This window comes from Natator depressus, chromosome 17, assembly GCF_965152275.1.
Source record: "Natator depressus isolate rNatDep1 chromosome 17, rNatDep2.hap1, whole genome shotgun sequence".
Taxonomy (NCBI): Eukaryota; Metazoa; Chordata; order Testudines; family Cheloniidae; genus Natator; species Natator depressus.
In genome coordinates, this window is record NC_134250.1 from 12,965,993 (window position 1) to 12,986,632 (window position 20,640).

At 42.5% G+C, this 20,640-nt stretch overlaps 3 protein-coding genes across 4 annotated transcripts in view; 2 read left to right on the forward strand and 1 right to left on the reverse strand.

Moving 5' to 3' along the window:
- Window positions 1-6,299, reverse strand: part of VKORC1L1 (vitamin K epoxide reductase complex subunit 1 like 1) — a 28,847-nt gene extending 22,548 nt beyond the window's left edge. Inside the window, exon 1 of the mRNA XM_074974763.1 lies at window positions 6,091-6,299. Within this exon, the coding sequence (XP_074830864.1) occupies window positions 6,091-6,284 (194 nt within the window). The 5' untranslated portion in view covers window positions 6,285-6,299. The remainder of the gene's footprint in view (window positions 1-6,090) is intronic.
- Window positions 6,300-11,218: 4,919 nt separating this feature from the next.
- Window positions 11,219-13,259, forward strand: NUPR2 (nuclear protein 2, transcriptional regulator). 2 transcript variants are annotated; one of them, XM_074974481.1, is made up of 2 exons: window positions 11,219-11,646; window positions 12,213-13,259. In XM_074974481.1, exons 1-2 carry the CDS (start codon window positions 11,245-11,247, stop codon window positions 12,219-12,221), a joined length of 411 nt encoding a protein of 136 aa, XP_074830582.1. In that variant the 5' UTR covers window positions 11,219-11,244; the 3' UTR covers window positions 12,222-13,259. The 2 variants fall into 2 exon arrangements, with proteins under 2 accessions (XP_074830582.1, XP_074830583.1); XM_074974482.1 differs by having other exon boundaries at window positions 11,219-11,577; window positions 12,213-13,254.
- Window positions 13,260-15,519: 2,260 nt separating this feature from the next.
- On the forward strand, window positions 15,520-19,523 carry CHCHD2 (coiled-coil-helix-coiled-coil-helix domain containing 2). Its single transcript, XM_074974764.1, has 4 exons — window positions 15,520-15,698; window positions 17,240-17,489; window positions 18,535-18,691; window positions 19,209-19,523. The coding sequence occupies exons 1-4, from the start codon at window positions 15,649-15,651 to the stop codon at window positions 19,217-19,219; spliced, it is 468 nt and encodes a 155-aa protein (XP_074830865.1). The 5' UTR covers window positions 15,520-15,648; the 3' UTR covers window positions 19,220-19,523.
- The last annotated feature ends 1,117 nt before the right edge of the window (window positions 19,524-20,640 follow it).

Sequence of the window (20,640 nt, forward strand, 5' to 3'; positions counted from 1 at the left end):
AATACTATAGGAATGACTACAGCTGAATGTCCACACACTCCTGACCTTCAAGAAAGATTTACTACTTAAACTTTATTTTTTGCTGCACTGAGTCAACAAAATCCAACAAAAATACTAGCTTGCACTCAGTGTGGTCGAAGTCACAAAAGACAAACCAATAAGGAATCTGTATTGGTGCCTCACTACTGAAGAATGAATAATACTAATCAAAACCACCAGTAAAATTTAAAATTAACGCTGTTTGCTAAGACAGTTCCAAAGAATGGCTAGACAGGGTATTTGGCTTTCTACCCCAGATTGCCATTATGGTTGCTAACCTTACACCTCAGTCACTAATAATTGCAGTAGTCAGGGTTAAAAATATTAGAATATTCTCTTGAAACTACAGCAATATAAAAGTGCTGATGTCAGTGGACTTACCATTAAAGAGAAAGATAACTGCTATAAAATGTTCTTAACTTGGAATCAAACTTGACAGACATCAAGTTTACAGGAACTGCCCCACAACAGAACTGAATAGGAACCTGTAATATAAACAGCAGGTTAGGTGTGAAATCAAAGAAGCTTTGATCTATGTCCCATGGTTTAGATATGGTTTAGGGGTGGTTCTTGTGAACTTGACCTTGATTATATCTAAGGCCTGGTCTACTCTTAAAAGCTGTACCAGTATAAGAATTTTGAGTAGGGGTGTGATTTTAAAAAAACACCACCACCAAAGTAGTTATACTGGTAAAAGTTCTAGTATGGATGTGGTCACACTGGGCTGTATATCTTTTTCCTCTTCCTGCATGGGAATAAACGATACTGGTATAACATTTTAATACCAGTATCAAATGTCCAAAATAGGGGGGTTGTACCACTTTAAATAAAAAAGTTATACTTCTATAAATATCTGGCATAGTTAGACAAGCTCTAAACACTATTTATTAATTGTATTTGATAAACTAGTAAACAGATGCCATTGTACAAAGAAAAACATTAGTGGTTACACAGCAATGCTCAGGAACTCCACATGAAACAACTGGAGAACTGCAAAGACTCATCCACAAAAACAGCAAAATTTTCTAGAGCGTGTTTATAAATTAATGACTTTTTAAATTTGACTATCCAAATGTATTTCTTGCATGAGATATACATACAGCCACCAAATGTTTTTCAGCATAGTTTGATAGCTGACGTCCTTCCACACTTGGTAATACCTTAAAGATAGAGTTCCTGAAGTAGATTGTTCGAAGAGTCGCACCCAAGTCAATGTCCACTCTTAAAAGCTATTGGACTTATCTTTATTCTAGGACTTACTTGATAAACTGAATGTGCCCAACTAGATCAATATTGACTATTTCCAAACCCTCCACATTCAGCCACTTGGTGAAGGCTGCAGATATTGTTCAAGATGTAAAATTAAGCCTGCCCCAATGGTCACTCACACTAGCCACCAGAAATCTGTCTCAGAGTTGCCACCAACATGTTAACGCACATTGGGTTAGGGGCTATGCATTAATAGTCATACGCTGACATGCCCCACTCCATAAGACATTTAAAGATCAACCTGGAAGATAGCCAGGAGGCAGAAACATATCTGAAGACCTAAAACAGTCCACTGCAGTATGCAAAGGACAAAATAGAAAAAAAAAAAAAACCCAAGCCTTTAGATGAGAGGATTTAAAATTTAAATTTAACTTTTTAAAAATAAAGTATCACAAACAACCTTGCATGTTTCATTCTGGGTTTTTTTGAAGCTACTCTGGAATAGTCTAGATGCTATTTACAGCAGGCTATCAGTTCCTTTCATGATTGCTATTATCAGATTTCATTGTAATTAAAATTTTACCAGCTATTTACAATTATTCTTACCCATAAAAGAATTAAGTTATTAAAAACATTACTGTAATTGCCAAGTGAAGATTTTGAATGTTTCCTTAGTTCCTAACATTTTTCTCAGATGCAGTAACATGAGCTTACAATGTTCTTGCTAACTTTCGCTTTTCGCTTGTGAACTCCCTTGGGGACTCAGTTATATTTGGAAGTCTCCAAAGGCTTCCCATGTTACTGAAGTGTCAACACAAATAGATGGAGAGCATTCCATCTCCAAAAGGAAGATAAAATGGTAGAAAGAAAAGTTACTCCATAGCATGCAAGAGATATTAAAGGATAGATTTCTTGTATTCTGTAATCATATTAAAGTATAATTTGCCATCAAACACTAAATTTAACAACTTATTTGTAACTCACAAAGTAAATTATTTCAGTTAAATATAAACATTCTACTTCCTTATTTGAGTATAAAGTGTGTTAATTATAAAATCAGGCCCTCTTTATAGTTTGCCATGTATAGCAAAATAAAATTTATATTCAAGTGTACAATAGTACATTCTTATAATTAGAGGAATATTTAAGAAAGTGGTCTTGCAATGTTGAGCAAACTGTCATTTTAGAGTGGTCTGATACCAGCTTGAAATAAACTCAATAGAAAGCTTATATTTCACATATAAAAGTGAGGAGCTAGATTTCTCTGATTAATTCATCATGATGAATTAATTTCCAGATACATGGTTTTCCAGGCCTCTCCCCATCAATAGTAGCCTACATTAATTATTTCCCTTTTCAATGCTGAGTCAATACCTGATTCATCTTATAAGTGACTTGTGAACTGCTAACAGTTTATTAATGAAAAAATATCTTCCCTGAAGACCAAAATTTATTCTGCTTTGATCTGGTCAGTTTGGGGATTAAATAAATTTACAGACAAGCTAAATTACACATTTACTTTTAATCTAAACACATCAGCTGAGTGTTTTTATTCAATCCACCACTTGTACAAACACTTTAAGAAAAGATATTGTCCCAGGGGGATTCATCTACAAACCATCAGATCCCCTTCAAATTTCAGTCACAAATCTAGCTTAAGGAAGAAAACTGTTGCACAACACTAACAAATTAAAGACTGGTCTTTCAGCTGAAGACAGACGACTAATCTATTTGCTGTTGAACTGTGAATTTAAATAGCGGATCAGAATAATAAGTTAACACTAAAATTACTAGCATACCTGAAATGCTGGAACACCATAATTTGAGCCTTCACTGTCTCTGCCAACTTTAACTGGAATTTAAGTTCCAATGAAACAGTACTATTGCTGGAGGTGTCAAACTATTTAACTGAAATACAGTGAAAGGCAAGAAACAGCATAAAAAGAAAAATCTCCATTTGGCGGTGTTTTAAGAGTGACTATTCTTTCAACAAAAATGCACAGCTCCCATGCCACAGATAATCCTCTCACTTATGTATTGGAAATATTATCATTTGCTGAAAGCGCATTCTTCTCCTAATATGGTTTGAAATAAAGATAATTTGCATGCTTAATATCACCTGTTCCACAGACACCTTTTGCATGACCGCTCCACCTGTCTTGAGTTACTTCTTTGGTCCTTGCACAAATACCACATCACAGGAACCCAACACTCAGATTGTAGTAGTATATTAGGGCTTGTTTACACTGGCACTTTACAGTGCGGCAACTTTCTCACTATGGGGTGTGAAAAAACACCCTCCTGAGCGCTGCAAGTTTCACTGATGTAAAGTGCCAGTGTAGACAGTGCAGCAGCGCTGGCAGCTATTCCCCTCATGGAGGTGGGTTTTTTTACAGCGCTGGGAGAGCTTTTTAACATTGCTAGTGAAGACGTGCCCTTAGTAAGTGCTCTAATTACTCAAATACTCTGAAACCTGTCAAATACTAATGAGCCATTAAAAATTCCTTAAAAAGTTAGAGCACTTTTGCATATTCAAATACTTTGTAAAAATTAATCACAAGACTGTACTTCATTATTTACTTACTTGAAACTTGAGACCTTATACATGCGCAGCATTTTAAGTACAGCAATTAAAGAAAGGGGTGTAAAACCCTATGGTCTAATCTTGAAAATGTTACTTAGGACTACTGCAGTCCCACTGACTTCTGGTCCAAAGGTTGGAAAAATTGATTATTGTGACGGTTGCCCCACTCAGCCAAAACACACAGGACCAGACTTTTGATTTTTTGTTACAGCTTCGGTAACAATTATATTGTTAATGATGTTTGAATAGTTTAACATAAGTGGCCTAATCACAGTTTAATGTAATTGCTCAAGTTGTTTGACCATCTTAATCTGGAGAGAGAAGACTAAGATTTTAAGTTATTTCTCAAAGAGAGAGGGCCAATTCTCAAGTCCTTTCTTGGCTGAAGATTAATCTGATGACTAGCAGAAAAGCAAAAATGAAGTCCCCACCCAGACCCAACAAAATTCCTTTCAGAGATTGGTACATAAACTTCTCAACACAGTATGTTGCAATGTTGGTTTTAATCACAATAAAATTAGTTTTCAGAGTAAGTACTACTAAATTAGAGAGCAAGTCCCATGTGCTCTTTCATTTATTACAGGATTATTTTTCCTATGATTAAATCCTGATATGACAATATGATAATTGCCTAAAATAAGTATTTTGACTGCTAAAATATTTGAGTTAAATAGAAAAAAAAGACATTTCTGCAATTCTCACTGAATTTAAGCCTTAGGTGTTTGAATTAATAATCATGAACACGTTATCCCAAAAGCATCAACAAAAAAACACAAAACTTTTCAAAAATATAAGCAAGTTGTTTAGAGAATATATGTTTGTTCAAGGACCAAATCCCTCCAGCTCTACAACTTGTTAAACAATAGAGAGAGAGATTTCTAATCTACAAGTGAATGCTGTCTTTGGATAATCCTCTTGTTTCTTAGACTAAAAAATAATTCCTATTAATTTTTCTTTAAAAAAATTGTGGAAAGCTATATGCACTTAACCACATTTGTAAGTTTATTATAGTTTGAACAGTGAATGGCAAAGTTACAGCACTATTAGTGTGTAAAAAATAAGGGATACATACATTCTTCACACCATTTATGATTAAATAACCTAGCTGCTTGCCAATGGAAGTCAGACTAGTACCATATAAAATTTATATTCTATTAATCTCCTAAAATACCTGTAAAAATGGAAAGCAGCTATCCATTTAATTTTATTACTGATACTTAAATAGAGAAGCTCATCCTACAATATTAAGAAAAATCCAAATTTGGAATGGGGTCTTCAGTACTGAAGCAAATTAAGTCTTACCCTTAGCATTAAACATTAAGCATTTTTAAATGCATCGGACAGACACTCATATGCACTATGGGGTAAAACAACATTTACTGAAAAAGCACTTCAACTGTTTATGTTAAAATTAAACAACCTAAACATCCAATATCTTAAATATTTTCCTCAAACTCTGATTATTTACACCATTTAATTTTGATGAACCACGTTTTACCAAAAAATGCCTGTCACCCTAATCACCGTGGATGACAAAACACAAATGGCATGTACTTAATCCTCAAACCCTCCTCGCGCCCCACAAAAAACACACAGAAGAGCAATTCCTACCTCATTCCCTCAATGCATGACACAACAGCCGCTTTCTATCAGCCCGGAATCCACCCCTCATTTATCACAAGCCCATAATGGCAAGATTACCATTTCCCCAAGGCCGTACCCAGCAGAAGCAATTGAAATGAAGATCACAATCTGGCAGAGCGAAATAATCCCACGTCTCCTTAGGGCAGAATCCTCCATCCTCGAGGAGACGCTGACGACAACACCCCTTTACAATTCGTCCCGAGCCATGAAATCTCCGAGTCCTGCAGCCCCCCGTGAGAGGCTGAGGGACGCAGTGATGGAGCCTCCCTCTCCTCCCCCCTTTGCCCTTGGGGAAGAGAAAACGCACCCCGGTACCCGCTTCACCGGGGAGGGGAGCTTGCTGGGGGGGGGGGTTCTTCCCATTACCCCTCAGCTGGAGAAGCGCCAGACCTAGATTCTGCACGTCGCCCACCTGCCTCTTCCACCCACCGCCCAGAAGCCAACCCCCCACCCCAATACCTGTCACCCCCGAGTCCACCCCTCCCTCCTGTCCCGCCCACTCCTGGCCCCCGGCGCCGGGCTTTCCCACCTCCCCGGGCGGCCCCGTCCTCTCGGCTCCCTACCCGGCCCCCGTCTCTGGCGCCTGCCGCAGCCCCCGGCGACAGCCCCCTCACCGGGAGGCGATGGCGGCGGAGCAGCGCACCCGCTCGCTGAAGTCGCACAGGGCCCGATAGTGGAGGTCCCGGCCCTTCTCCCGCTCCAGGTGGCAGGCGTAGAGAGAGAGCAGGATGCCGGCCGCGCACACCGCGTAGCGAGCCACCCGCTCCCAGCGCGGCACCGACACTCGCAGCAGGACGGGCGCCGCCATCTTCCCCCCTCCCTCCGCCTCAGCCCCCGACGCGGACCCGGCAAGGGGACAGCAGCGCACGCGCGCCGGGAGCCCATTGGCTCAGCAGCTCGGCCAACCTGGACGTGGCGTTCCGCGCCGGCGGAGGTGCGTCAGGGCGTTCCCAGACGCCACGTCCAGGAAGGGGTGTGGCGCAGGCGCGCTCAGGTCGAAAAGAGGTCACCGTGTGGCGTCGGGGCGCGAGCCGCGAGGCTGGGGGTGGTGTGTTCGAATCCCTCCGCCGTGTGGTGCGACCAGATTCCCGTGCGACAGCCACCCGTCCAGCTGACCTGGTAGTGGAGTCTTGCCTGCTTATGTCAATGGGGAGAAGGGATCCCCCTTTATCAGTGAGGGATGGGGTCCATGCTATGGTATCAGTTGAGGCGGGGCCTGGTAGACCCTAACCCAGACCATCTTCCCTATATTGGCTCCCCAAACAGCTTTTAGCTGTACCCATGCTAGGCTGGGCATACCCTGCTAGAGGAGCAAGGTGTTAACGTCACACTCGATTTTGTGAACCAAGGGATCTACCCCAACAGCTACCCACTCAGTTACCAGTTTTGTTTTGTCTTTGTAATAAATGGCAAAGTGCATTAGGACATGGTCAAAGGGCACATGAATAATATTGCATGGACACGAGGGGGAAAATGGAAAACATCAATATGGGGTATGGGCTTGCGGGGGTAGGCCTCAAGTTGCTTCTAGATTGGCTGTAGATAACTAATATTTTTCTGCCAGTAGCCATGTAGTTTCCATGACCATCCCAAACACCACTAAAATGTCAATAAACAACTCCAAACTCACTTTAAGAAATGAGGTAATAGAAACTCCATCCTGCTCCCTTTGAAATAAATGGAATTTGTGGCATTGACCTCGGCAGGACAAACTATCAATGGGTTTTAGCACATGCATCTCCTTTTGAAGTCCCCTTTATGCTTTAGTCCATTTGGAGAAGAAACAAGAAAGGTACAAGGTATACCATTGTACTTAAGAACAATACTCCCATTAAGCCTTACTGTAAGATTTGAGAGGTTACGGAAGAAGGAAAAGGCGGGGAAAGGATAGTGTAGGACAATAATCTTAAATTGTGTCTAAAAATCATCAGTGATTTGTAGATTCTTTCCTGGTAATCTGCAGAACTAAACTTTTTGAGAACTAAGCAGTAGGGTGATTAAGGAGGAGAGGAGATGGATTCATGAGAATATGTTTTCTTATGAATTAATGTCCTAGAACAAGATAGTCTAGAAAATAAGGTTTTTCTGGCAGGAGCAGTTTCAATACATGTCTGGTTATAGTTTGAGAAGCCAGCTAAAGTCTCTGAACTATAAATACAAAAGAGGTATAACAGCAGAGTCTAGAATCAGCCTTGCACTATCATAAACACCCTCCACAGCCTCTATCTTCCTGCATATTTAAAGTACAATCACAGCCCATCTATCCCCCTACTCTCTTGAGCCTTCTGGGCTTGCTGCTAGACATACTAACAGACAGTAACTCAGTACAATATGACAGGTTTCAGAGTAACAGCCGTGTTAGTCTGTATTCGTAAAAAGAAAAAAGAAAAGGAGTACTTGTGGCACCTTAGAGACTAACCAGTTTATTTGAGCATGAGCTTTCGTGAGCTACAGCTCACTTCATCGGATGCATAGCATATCGTGGAAACTGCAGAAGACATTATATACACACAGAGACCATGAAACAAAACTTCCTCCCACCCCACTCTCCTGCTGGTAACAGCTTATCTAAAGTGATCTTCAAGTAGGGCCATTTCCAGCACAAATCCAGGTTTTCTCACCCTTCCCCCCCCCCCCACCACATACACACATACAAACTCACTCTCCTGCTGGTAATAGCCCATCCCTATGAGAGTGAGTTTGTATGTGTGTATGGCGGGGGGGGGGGAAGGGTGAGAAAACCTGGATTTGTGCTGGAAATGGCCCTACTTGAAGATCACTTTAGATAAGCTGTTACCAGCAGGAGAGTGGGGTGGGAGGAAGTTTTGTTTCATGGTCTCTGTGTGTATATAATGTCTTCTGCAGTTTCCACGATATGCTATGCATCCGATGAAGTGAGCTGTAGCTCACGAAAGCTCATGCTCAAATAAACTGGTTAGTCTCTAAGGTGCCACAAGTACTCCTTTTCTTTTTTCAGTACAATATGAGCCTCTGTAGAATTTCCCAAGGAACAAGAAACAATAAAGCAACACAATGGCAGCATTCATCGCACAAATGATGCCATTAGTGCCTCTTTTGTTCTATGGAACAAAAGCAATACACAGAAACACATTGTGAAATTACTGCAGCAAAGAGAAGAGATGTATTGCTCAGGACTCATAAAAATGTATTAACAATAAAAACGGCTGTCCTTGCTGTCTAGGCTCTAATTTCTACTGGTGTGGCGAAAAAAAGTCGGGTTGCACAGGAGAGATAATAAAGGTGAGGTATGGGGGAACAGAAACAACCCTGTCCCTTGACTGGCAGCAGTCACATTTTTGAAGTTCAGCCCCCAAATAACACAAAGTTTCCAGTTAAGAATATTGTTATGTATAATTAATGAAGGCGCAACCAGGTAAGAACCCAGGCAGTGCCTAAGAGGTGTTTAGCACATTCAGTTCTTATTAAAGTCACAGAGAGTTGAGGACACAACTCTTCACAATAAGCACTCAACAGGTACAGGACTGGGTCCTGAATTTTTACTTCAGGTGGAATACAATTTATTTTTCCTCTGTCAACTTTTGAATGATACTTTCTGTGTCAATGGCTGATTTATAGAGGATGTGCTATTGGGAATCACTATGGGCCAAATTTAGGAGAGAGAGTTCAAAACTAGTTCCAAAATCTGAAATTATTACTATCTGGAATCCAAATTCTGTATGAAAACCTATAGAAACATGGAATATTTTTCATATAAATACAGCACAGCAAATATTTTTCAGCCTAGTTAGATTGGCAGCTGGTGTAATAATATCTTTAGAAATTATTAAAAATAGAAATTATTGCCTGGCTGACAAACAAAACCAAAAAACAGGGACGTTTAGGGAAAGATACATGCCATAGAGATCTTAACAGACTGGAGAAAAGTCAGGGAAAAAGAACGACAGAGATTCAGAAGGTGGGGGAAACAGCTTCTGAGACAATAATAAAGGTCCAGACCTGCAAACAGTTACATATAATCCAAATTGATTTAAAAAAAACCTGCAAACAGTTTTGTATGGTCCCATAAATTAAAAGAAATTATGTGAGTGGTTTATTTGTTGTATATGTCACACTAAATGGGCAGGTTACCTCACTGATTTGCTTTTGTAAGATATTTTGTTGCAGTATAAGTGGTTTGTTTGTCTCCCCTTTAATACAGGAATTAACAGAAATTACATCTGTGATTCAAGCTGCGCTTCAGACTAATAATACTTTACCAGCTGATAATACTAATGATGTGATCATGCAGAGAGAGTATCACTAGTCAGAGAACAGCAACATCGTACACAACAATGCTGAAATAATTTCCGAGCGGTATTTAATATAATTCTAGTCTTGTACACATTCCTTACATAGCAGCAAAAAACTGAAGTAAAAGGAATGACAAATTTTCTCTTGTGGAAATTATTCCTCCTTGGGCTTGAGCATTAAGTTATAATGTTGCATGGTAGCAATCATATTAAATATATGAACTTCTGAATGCTTGCATACAGTACAAATAAGAGATATACCTGCCTACAATGGGAAATAAAGCAACCTGAGATTTTGCTTTTGGCTGATTCCCTCTGCCATTTGAAAAACAGCAACAAAAAAACACACACACAGGGCCCAATCCCAGGTCCATTGACTTCAACAGGAGTCCTTCTATTTATTTCAGTGGATATTAGCTCAGGCCCCTAATCAGGAAAAAAAACAAACTTTCCTACATTAACTGAATAAGTAGGGATCAGGAAATCAGAGGGACACATTTATCCATGGTGTGCGTATATGTAGGTTGTTGTAAGCTCTTTGGGGCGAGGACTGTTTTTCATTATATATTTGTAACATAGCTGTGGATCTCCTATTATACATGTAAACAACTAATCCTTTTTAAAATCTGAATAAGCTTGCTATCTTATGGCAGCAATATCCACAGGTTAATTGTGCTATCTAAACAAGTATTTCCTTTCATCAGTTTTAGGTATATTGCCTTTCACTTTAATGTGTATTAAGTATCTAATAAAAGTGCCAGATTTCCTTTTTCTAATGCCTTTCATTATTCTTTTTACATCTATCATGTCCCTTCCCTGTACTAAAAAGTCCTAATCCTTTCAATCTCTCCTATTTTTTGCCACCTATCTCTGATCCTCTTTTTTTCTAACATATCCCAATCCCATGGTGAAGTTCTGGTGATCCTGTGTGCCAAAAAGGATGTGCATTGTGCAAGAGAGAGCCTCCCACTCTTTGCATATAGGGAGAGATAGGTAGCAAGGTCCCTTTTGTATACAGGCTTGGGGGGGGGGAGGTCCCCTCTTTTTCTAGGTAGATGAGTGCTCCCTTTTTATGTAGAACTGGGGTGCAGGGGACCACCCCTTGCAGATAGAGATTTGTGGTCAGGGGACACCCCCTTTGGGTATGAATCTGCTATACAGGGGACGCCCCACTTTGTATATAGACTTGGAGGCAGGACCACTCCCGTTGTGTATACATCTGGGGCAAAGCAAGGGGCATACCCCTCCGCATGTAGGCCTGAGGAGTGAGAGGGGGACCCTTTGGCATAGGCCTCTGTTGCCATAGCAACCCCGCAAGCTCAGGGGCCGGTAACCTTCAGAGAGGGCGCGACATGGTCTATGACGCAACGGGAGGGGCGGGGTTTGTGGCGCGTTAGAGCCCGCCCTCCGCGGCGGAGCCAATGGGAAGGCGGAGCGGAGTGCCCCTCCCACTCAGGTGGGCGGGGCTGCGTGCAGACAGAGCCGGGCTCGGCAGGCATGCGAGAGCCAGGGGCCCGGGAGGAGCCCGAGGGAGCGGCCGCTACCCGGCCGCAGAAGGCAGCGCCCCCTGGGGCGGAGGAGCCCGAGGAGGCTGAGGCCCGCTACGACCCGTACGAGTGGTACAACGTGCGGGAGTGGAGCGGGCCGCGGGGCCCGGGCTCCGGCGGGAAGGGCCGCAGCCGCCGGGAGCGGGAGCTCCGCACCAACCGCTACCTCCCCGCCGGCCACGAGAGGAAGCTCGCCCAAAAGCTGCGCAACAGCCAGGCCAAGCGACGCCGCCGGGAGCAGCGCGGGCCTCGCTCCACCCGGGCCGGGAGGCGCAGCGCCAGGGCGAGTTACGAGCTAGGCCCAAGGGGGGGGGTCCTCCTTCTCCACCCACCCCCCGGACATCCCAGGGAGGTGACCCGCGCTCCTTACACAGCTCCCCCATCCCGAAACCCCTTTGCAGCCACCCAAATCTGTACACTAGCTCCTCTCCCATGCCCCCTGCACTGCCAACTCGCGAGCCCCAAACCGATGGTACCCCTCTGTAAGCAACCCAAGGTCCATAATGTTCCTTCTCACTGTACTCGGCTTGTAAGCCTCTTGGATAGGGACTTTTCGTTCTCTTGGTACAGCACCTAGCACAGAGGAGACTAGGTCCCATGACTAGAACCCTTAGGCGACATGGTAGTACAAATAAATAATAATAATGAGCGTTAGGACTAACTGCGGTGATAAAACTTCATAGCCTCTCTATACCCCGACTTTTCCCCCTCCTACTTTGAAGCATCAGCACGTGCAGCCCAAGGAGCTGCCTGATTTTAAGGCACCACCACTGTAAATATTCTTGGGGGAGGATGGTTTCATGCTGATAACAAAGGAGGAGGGTTGGCTTACCTCATGTTTAAATGAAACAGCAAAATGTCACACAGTAGCTGATCATGTAACTAAAAGAGACAATGTTTTGTGTCTATTTCTTGCAGGCTGAATAGAGGACCAGATGTTAAACACCTCCACACTTTCCTACTGCTCTTCCCCTTAGGAAGAGGGAGCTCTGCTCAGGAATGCTATGCAATGGGATCTCCTTAACCTCACCTGTTGCACTGTTTAAATACCATGTCTTGTAGGACAAATAAGTGACATGTTTTTCAATAAGACCAAGGTCCTTGGTATGTTTTTTGCCTCATCTTGTGTTATTTTATGTTATGCCAACAGTATGCTAAGCACTTTACAGACAAGTAAGAAGCCAGGCTTTCTGAATTAGAGACTTTACATTTGAATAAAGACTGGGAGTGGATGGGTCATTACACAAAGTAAAAACTATTCTCCCCCCCCCCCCCTTGTCAGCTGTTTGAAATGGGCCATCCTGATTATCACTACAAAAGGTTTTTTTTCTCCTGCTGATAATAGCCCATCTTAACTAATTGGTCTTGTTACAGTTGGTATGGCAACACCCATTTTTTCATGTTCTCTGTGTGTGTATATATATCTTCCTACTGTATTTTCCACTGCCTGCATCCAGTGAAGTGGGTTTTATCCCACAAAAGCTTATGCCCAAATAAATTTGTTAGTCTCTAAGGTGCCACAAGTTCTCCTTGTTTTCTTTTACAATTGAAGGCAGTACAGTCATATCTGTTAGTATGGATGCTTGTGCCCAGGTGAAGCTTCATTGAAGTCAGGGTTCCTTGCTATTAAATCCTGTTGCAGAGTGGGTAGATGCATGCTTGAGTAGTCTTCTTGAACTCAATGAGTTTACTCAGGTGTGTAAAAATTTGCAAGATTGGGGCCTTAAATCTCAGAGTTGCTGATTAAGGCCTTGATTTTACATGAGCATATGTACAGGTGGATCTCTTGTACTCACAAAGAACCCAATTGAAATCCATGAATGAGAGTCGGTGTGGGCACTGGGATCCAACTGCACATGTGAGCTTGGAAGATCAGGGCTTAAGTGATAGAGTTGTGATTTTCAAAGGGCTCTAAATTAGGGAGGTTTCAGGGATCTTTAAAAATCTTAGCCAGAATGTTGAAAAGGTACACCATTAAAAATCAAATGAAATCAAGGGGGTTGTTTTATTTTTTTAATGGGGATTAAAGTTGTTTAAAATATATTTTTTTAATTTTCACTATTTTCAAAAATATCTCAGTCCCTTATTGCTGTTTGAAAGACCCATACAAATAGGGGAAACTGATTAAGGCCCCTATTCGGCACATGTTTAATTTTACTGACATGAGTAGTCCCATTGTCTACTATAATAGGGGCTACTGGCATGCTTAAAGTTACGTATGTGCCATTAGAGTAGCGGCAAGGGGCCCTCATCAGGATCAGGGCTCTGTTATGCTAGATGCTTCACAACTGCAACAAGCATTGTAGATACAGTTTGTGGGCCAAAGAACAGGCACATGAGTAGTCTCACAGTGATTTACACAGGCATGTAAAACTGTGAGCATAGCTGTTCGCAGGATCTAGGACCTAAAATATAGGGGCAGCTACATATGAAGTGGTATCAAAAACACAAAATAAACTGAAATAATGTACATTCTCATCAAGTTCTATTGATCTTAAGAGTTGTAATAACAGTTAACAAAAATTAGAGAGGAGTGTATTTTAAGTATATCCCTTCTAACTCTCCTATTAGGGCAATTTTGGTGTTTTTCTTTGTTTTTAAATGACTGGTTATGTATATTGGCATTGGGCTGTACATAGTACCTTTTTATATACTGGTTAATTGTATATAACATCTTTCTAATATAGCTATATGAATATATGTAAATACAGGTATTATTATTGGCTTTTTTTTTTTTACAAAAAGAGTGGCTTTTATTGTCAGTAAAATCACATAAGTAATCTGATTTTGATCATGGCAATTTTTGGGAGTTGGGTCCTGTCACTCCTCCTGCTGCTCTTAAGATTTTTTTTTTTTTAAGACTCCCATCCCACAACGAGCTGTGTGTGTGTAGACTACTGGTCCTGCACACAACTCTGTGTGGAATCATGGTCATAGTTTTTCTGATCAATACTTGTTTTTTTACTTTCTAGACAGCTGTCTAAATCTGATGATAGGTTGCTTCTGTATGCAAAAATGACAATTATGCTTTTTGGGGAACTGGTAATTAAATATGGATAAATAGAAAATGTTAATCAGGGCAGTGAGATATGAAATAAAGGTAGAGGGGAGAGATGTCTGCCACTCTTTCTGATTGTTACCATAATGCTATAAAGTTGGATTTAATTGATTCACCTGTTCTCTAGAGCATGTAACTATTAATAGATCAAAATTAAAAGGTGGCAATACATGTAAACGAACAGTATAATTTCTCATACATGCCAAACCAATCACAGTTTAAAAGAGAGAAAAACATTTAGGACTTTAGCTGAACAGCTGTGAACAGATGTTGTATTACAAGGTGCTTTGAGCATGAGTCTGTACTCAAGTAAGTTTTTGGAAGTAGTATTTGTATAGTACTAACACGTTTCAGACGTACGAAAAAACCTTTAACATTAACTAAACTTGGCTTAATTCAATATATAACAACTCATTTAAACACATACTGTATACAACAGCATTCACAAGACTATGTAATTTGATTGTAGATGGTTCTACTCTAAGACTTTCCTACCAAATACATTTATTGGATCTGTAGTCACTTTACTAATTGGTTTCCTCTGAATATTTGTTATTTTTCATTCTCTTGGCTTGAATTTTGAACAGTGGTGCTGCTGAGTGACATTAACATGAGATGCATTTACTGTTAATTCACATTTCTGTTACGGCAGCACTTAAAGGTCTCCATCAGGAGTGGGGCCCCATTATGGTTGCTATACAAACAGATACATTAAATTCTTTATCATTCTTCTACCATATAAAATTGACCATTTTTAACTAAGATTTCACCCCCGTAAATGTTAAGATCAACTCCACAGGTACAGTGACCACCTGCTGCTCACAGGGTCTCAGACTTGGCCCAATACTGCAGACATCCATCAGCCTACAGATAGGGCCTTAACCAAGGCCGAGGGGCAGCCCTAGAACATCCTTCCTCTACGCAGCAGGGCTTCTGTGGGGATCCCAGCAGGGCCTCCCCAGTGGGTCCCTCCTCCCCCAGCCTTGGTCTGAGGGCAGGTTGATGGGGACAGTAGGGGAGTCTCTCCCAGCCATGGCAGGGGGTGGAGACTGGGCCAGAGGAGCACGAGGGAGCACAGAGCATTGGCTTCGCCCTCTACGCCGCTCTTTGCGTGTGACATCATCAGGCCGCGCCTACGGCGTGAGGGCGCGCGCCGCCGCTGGCAACCCGGTGACCTTCAAGGGGGCGGAAGCGGAAGCGGCGGATCCGATCAGTGCGGCCCGCGGCGTTGGCAGGGGAAGGAGGGTGCAGCAGGCGCAGTCCCGGCCGTTAGCGAGTCCGCCCGCAGCCGCCAGCATGCCGAGGGGCAGCCGGAGCCGCACGTCCCGCATGGCGGCCCCGGCCAGGTGAGGGGGGCTGGGGCAGGCCAGGGAGGGGGCGAAGAGCCTGGAGGGCAGATAGGGTGCGCTGGGGGGGGGCGGGCCCTATTAATCTCACCTTGTCTCCCCCGGCCTGGCAGGGCAGCAGCCCCTGCGTGGATCCGGGTTCGTGAGCCTCCCCCAGCGAGCCTGGTGTGGGCGCAGGGCAGCAGGGAGCTCTGGCGGAGCGGGGGGTGTGCGCGCCGTGAGGCCCGCGGCGGAGGCTGCTCCAAGGCCTCGGTTACGTAACCGTCTCCGGCCTCCTCTCCCGCAGAGGGAGGCGGTGTTCGTTGAGCGCTGTGGCCTTGTCGAGGCGGTCAATGTTTAACCGGCTTAGGGAACATCCGACTTGTAACCGGGCGGGGTGCTGCCTGGACAGGCCTGAACTAAACTAGTTTGTGGCACCTACAAGCTGGACGGGCTGTGGATCAGCCTTGGCAAAAGCCAGCTGGCTCTGGTTTGAAAATCCGCCACACGTCGATTATCCCACAGTTCACACATTTTTTCTTTTCATTCACATTAGGGGGAGGGGGTCTGAATCTCCTGTTTCCGTTTGTGAAATCTTTATGAAGTTCTCCAAAAAGGGGACCTAAGCCTAAAGCATGTACACCAGCCCTAGAGTTCAGTCTTAGTATTGCAAGACATGCATGTGGTATAAACATTACAGGTATTCAAAAACTCAGCTTTTAAATAAAAAGGAAAGGAGGACTTGTGGCACCTTAGAGACTAACAAATTTATTAGAGCATAAGCTTTCGTGAGCTACAGCTCACTTCATTGGATGCATTCAGTGGAAAATACAGTGGGGAGATTTTATATACACAGAGAACACGAAACAATGGGTGTTACCATACAGACTGTAATGAGAGTGATCAGGAAAGGTGAGCTATTACCAGCAAAGAGAGGGAAGGGGACCTTTTTGTAGTGATGATCAAGGTGGGCCATTTCCAGCAGTTGACAAGAACAGTAGGAGGGGAAATAAACAAGGGGAAATAGTTTTACTTTGTGTAATGACACATCCACTCCCAGTCTTTATTCAAGCCTAAATTAATTGTATCCAGTTTGCAAATTAATTCCAATTCAGCAGTCTCTCGTTGGAGTCTGTTTTTGAAGGTTTTTTTGTTGAAGAATTGCCACTTTTAGGTCTGTAAGTGAGTGACCAAAGAGATTGAAGTGTTCTACGAATGGTTTTTGAATGTTATGATTCTTGATGTCTGATTTGTGTCCATTTATTAATAGCTCACCTTTCCTGATCACTCTTGTTACAGTCTGTATGGTAACATCCATTGTTTCATGTTCTCTATGTACATAAAATCTCCCCACTATATTTTCCACTGCATCCATCTGATGAAGTGAGCTGTAGCTCATGAAAGCATATGCTCTAATAAATTTTAGTCTCTAACGTGCCACAAGTACTCCTTTTTACAGATACAGACTAACATGGCTGCTACTCTGAAACTCAGCTTTTAAATGGAGCCTTTTATAAAGGGTGTTTTTTTTCTGCATTAATTATTTTTTCCCCCCAATGCAGTCGTGCACCGCAAATGAGAGCAGCACCCCCACCCCCTGCAGCTCGTGCTCCAGTACCAGCACCTGCCCCTGCATCTGCAGTGACTTCTGCTGCTGCACCAAGGCAGCCTGGTCTGATGGCACAGATGGCTACAACAGCTGCAGGAGTAGCAGTAGGCTCAGCTGTAGGACACACACTTGGTCATGCCATGACAGGAGGATTTGGTGGAGGAAGTGGCTCTGAAGCTGCAAGGCCTGACATTACTTACCAGGTACATGGCTGATATTGTATCTTCAGTCTGAGCTATGAATGAAATGGGAAACTTGTAAGGTGAGCCATAGTGAGTGACATTATAGGCCTAATGACAGCTTAATCCATGGAGATGGTATATGGGGATACATGCATAATTCTATTCTAGTGACTGGCTTTTGACACCCCCCTCACCCCCTCAAAAAAGGGGTGTGTAACAGATTGCCTCAGTCAAATCTAATGCCCTTATGGTTTGATTGGTAAACTAGCCATCAGAGTAATAAGATGTTATGGGTATTCAAGTGTTATTAACTGCCATTCTAGGATTCATTAAGAGTTTGTGATGAAGGTCTGAAATATTTAGCTGTTGGATTTGTCCAGAAGAGAATTTCCACGTGCTGCTTTTCACTCAAGTAGAAAAAAGACACGATCGAGTAAGATGGTCAGCTAGAGGCTAGGTATAAGGCTCAGATTCTGTCAGCTGCATTTGAACATCTTACCTTGTTCTGCTTTTGTACCAAATTCTTAATCTTACTGAAATAGACTGTGGAGAGTTATGGATTAGCCTTCCATTAGTATACTTTCTGATCACATTTTTCTTTAAAATGCAGACAACTGCAATCCAAAACATTAATTCATTTATCAACAAATCTCCTAACTATAAGGGGAACAGGAAAATATCTCAATGTTTTATGAATTTAAATTGACCTCTATTCACCAATGTGATGCTTGGGACCAGGCTTTTTTGGGTACTCTTTCCCTGTGTTGGGATTTGAATCCCTCTAGGGACAGTTCTTATGTTGCTGAACACTGGATGAAATTTTAAGTCCACTAAGTTCCTAAGAATGGGAAGACTCCCTTTGACTTCAGTGGGGCCAGGATATTACTTCTAGTATTTGAAAGTTGCACAACTTCCAAGGGAGCTCCTGCTGCCTTCACGGGGGAAGAAAGAAGCAGAAATGTACCTATTGTAGTAAGTTGTCTTAGGGTGTGATTCTCTGTATCTGGAAATCTTCAAGTTCATTTTTCAAATATGTGAATTTGTGCTTCTGTGGCTTCCTTTTTAGGAGCCTCAAGCAGCCCAAGCTGCATATCAGCAGCAGTCCCAGTATCCGCCCTGCCAGTATGAAATGAAGCAGTTTTTGGAGTGTGCACAGAACCAGAGTGACCTCAAGCTGTGTGAGGGTTTCAGCGAGGTGTTGAAGCAATGCAGGTTTGCTAATGGTGAGTAGCTTACTTAGCTCTGTGTAGTCTGGTACAGATTTAAGTCTCCTGATTAATTCTCTCAGGAACTGGGCCTGAACCAGCATTGTACTTGGTAATATCCATTCTGGTGTGCATGCCAGAGCCCCCTGTAGTTATTTGCAATGGAACTGAAAGAATGCACAAAAGCTTCTAATGTTTCCTCCTTTGCTCCATGTCCAAGTCTGACATTAAAGGTGGACTCCAAAGGAGTGGTACCTCAAACTTGTACTACCTACCCTAAACTGTGTAAGGTGCATTGACAGTGCTTGTCTCTGATGGAGAGTAACACCCATAATTAGACATCTGTTCTGCTTTTTATTGAGGCGAAATTGCTAATTGTGCAACTGTTAATCTACGCAAGCACAGTTGGAATATGAAACCTAGTGATGCCAAATTAAGTCTTCCTGAATCATACAAAGCAGATCAATCCACAGGTAGTGAAGGTTCTCAGCATTAAAATTTATCTTGTCACTAATTCTAACTGTTTAATTTACAGGTTTATCCTAATCAAGTTCTACAGAATGAAGAAGCTGAAAATGAGCATCCAAAGATCTAAAATTGAAAGATGCTTCAGTAGTAAACTTAAGGTCTAAAGCTATCTGTAACATCTTGTTAGTTCATATATTCACAACTGAATGTCCAAACCTTGACAAAACTTAAAGGGTCCTTTAGATTTTTCTGCCATATTGATAAACATGCTGGATTGTAACAGGATAGTTCTAAACTAGAGATCAGGGGAGGGAGTTGAAATATTTTGCCCATCTTCAGAATCTTATACAAGGGGCCTAATCAAAACTAGTTCTGCTTATTACATTGCTGTTTAAATGTGAGACTAAATAAAATTCTCAATGTTTGAGGTGTCTAATGAGAGTCTGTGAATTCCCACTTTCTGTGGGAATAAGATGTGGAAGTAGATAGGAGGGGTGTTTCCCTAACTATGTTGTTAGCCTAAAGACCATGTTTTCAGGAGAGCTTAGCACACACATGCCCTGTTTATGCTACTGAGCACTCTTCAAAGTCTGGTCCCTGCTGTTGGTTCTGAACACTCTCAAAATCTGTCCTAAAGGGTATGAAGGAGTAATGCAAACTTGTCTCTCTGCCATCATCAATCTTTGGAAAAACCTCAGTCATATGAAAATCAAATCTGCTAAATCAGCAGTTCCTAAACTTGTATGGTGTGGTCAGGTTCTGAAGTGTATGAGACACCTCCCCCTCCCTCTTCCCCCCCCCCCCCCCCCTTGAGATTAATGTGAATCACTTGCTTTTCTCCCTGGGCATTCTGCCTCTTACCTCCATTAATACCTTCCAAGGTCAGAAGGGACCAATGTGAATATCTAGGCTGACCATCTGTAATGCAGGCCATAGAACTTTCCCCAGAATTGTTTGAATTAGAGCACTTTAAAAAAAAAAAAAAAAAAAAAGCTTGACTTCTAAATTGCCAGTGATGGAAAATGCATCATAACCCTTAGTAAATTGTCAGAGTGGGTAACTACCCTCCCTATTTTAACTACCTCTTATTTCTGGTCTGCATTTGTCTAACTTCAGCTTCCAACTGATGGATCTTTCAACCATCTTGGTGGTAACTGCCAGCCCCTGTCTCTTTCCCCTACCTAGCAGTGGCACCGGTAAAGGCACCTATGTTAACTTCTCCTTGTTTCCAGCTACTCAGACAGCCTCTGACACAAGCTTGGGCTTCTGTAAGTATCTGGAAACCAGGAACATTAGCACAGCGGGTCTACATCGCACCAGCTTAAGCTGGGAACAACTGAAGCAACTGACATCACTGAATACAGCAAGGTTTGTCCCCCTAAGGATTAACTACCAGGCTTCATTAGGAGATCTCTCTTCATGTAATTGGTTCAATGCGTGTTGCCTGAACTCATGCCATCTTAATTGGTTCAAGCTTTATGAAATAGGGAGAGGGGGCT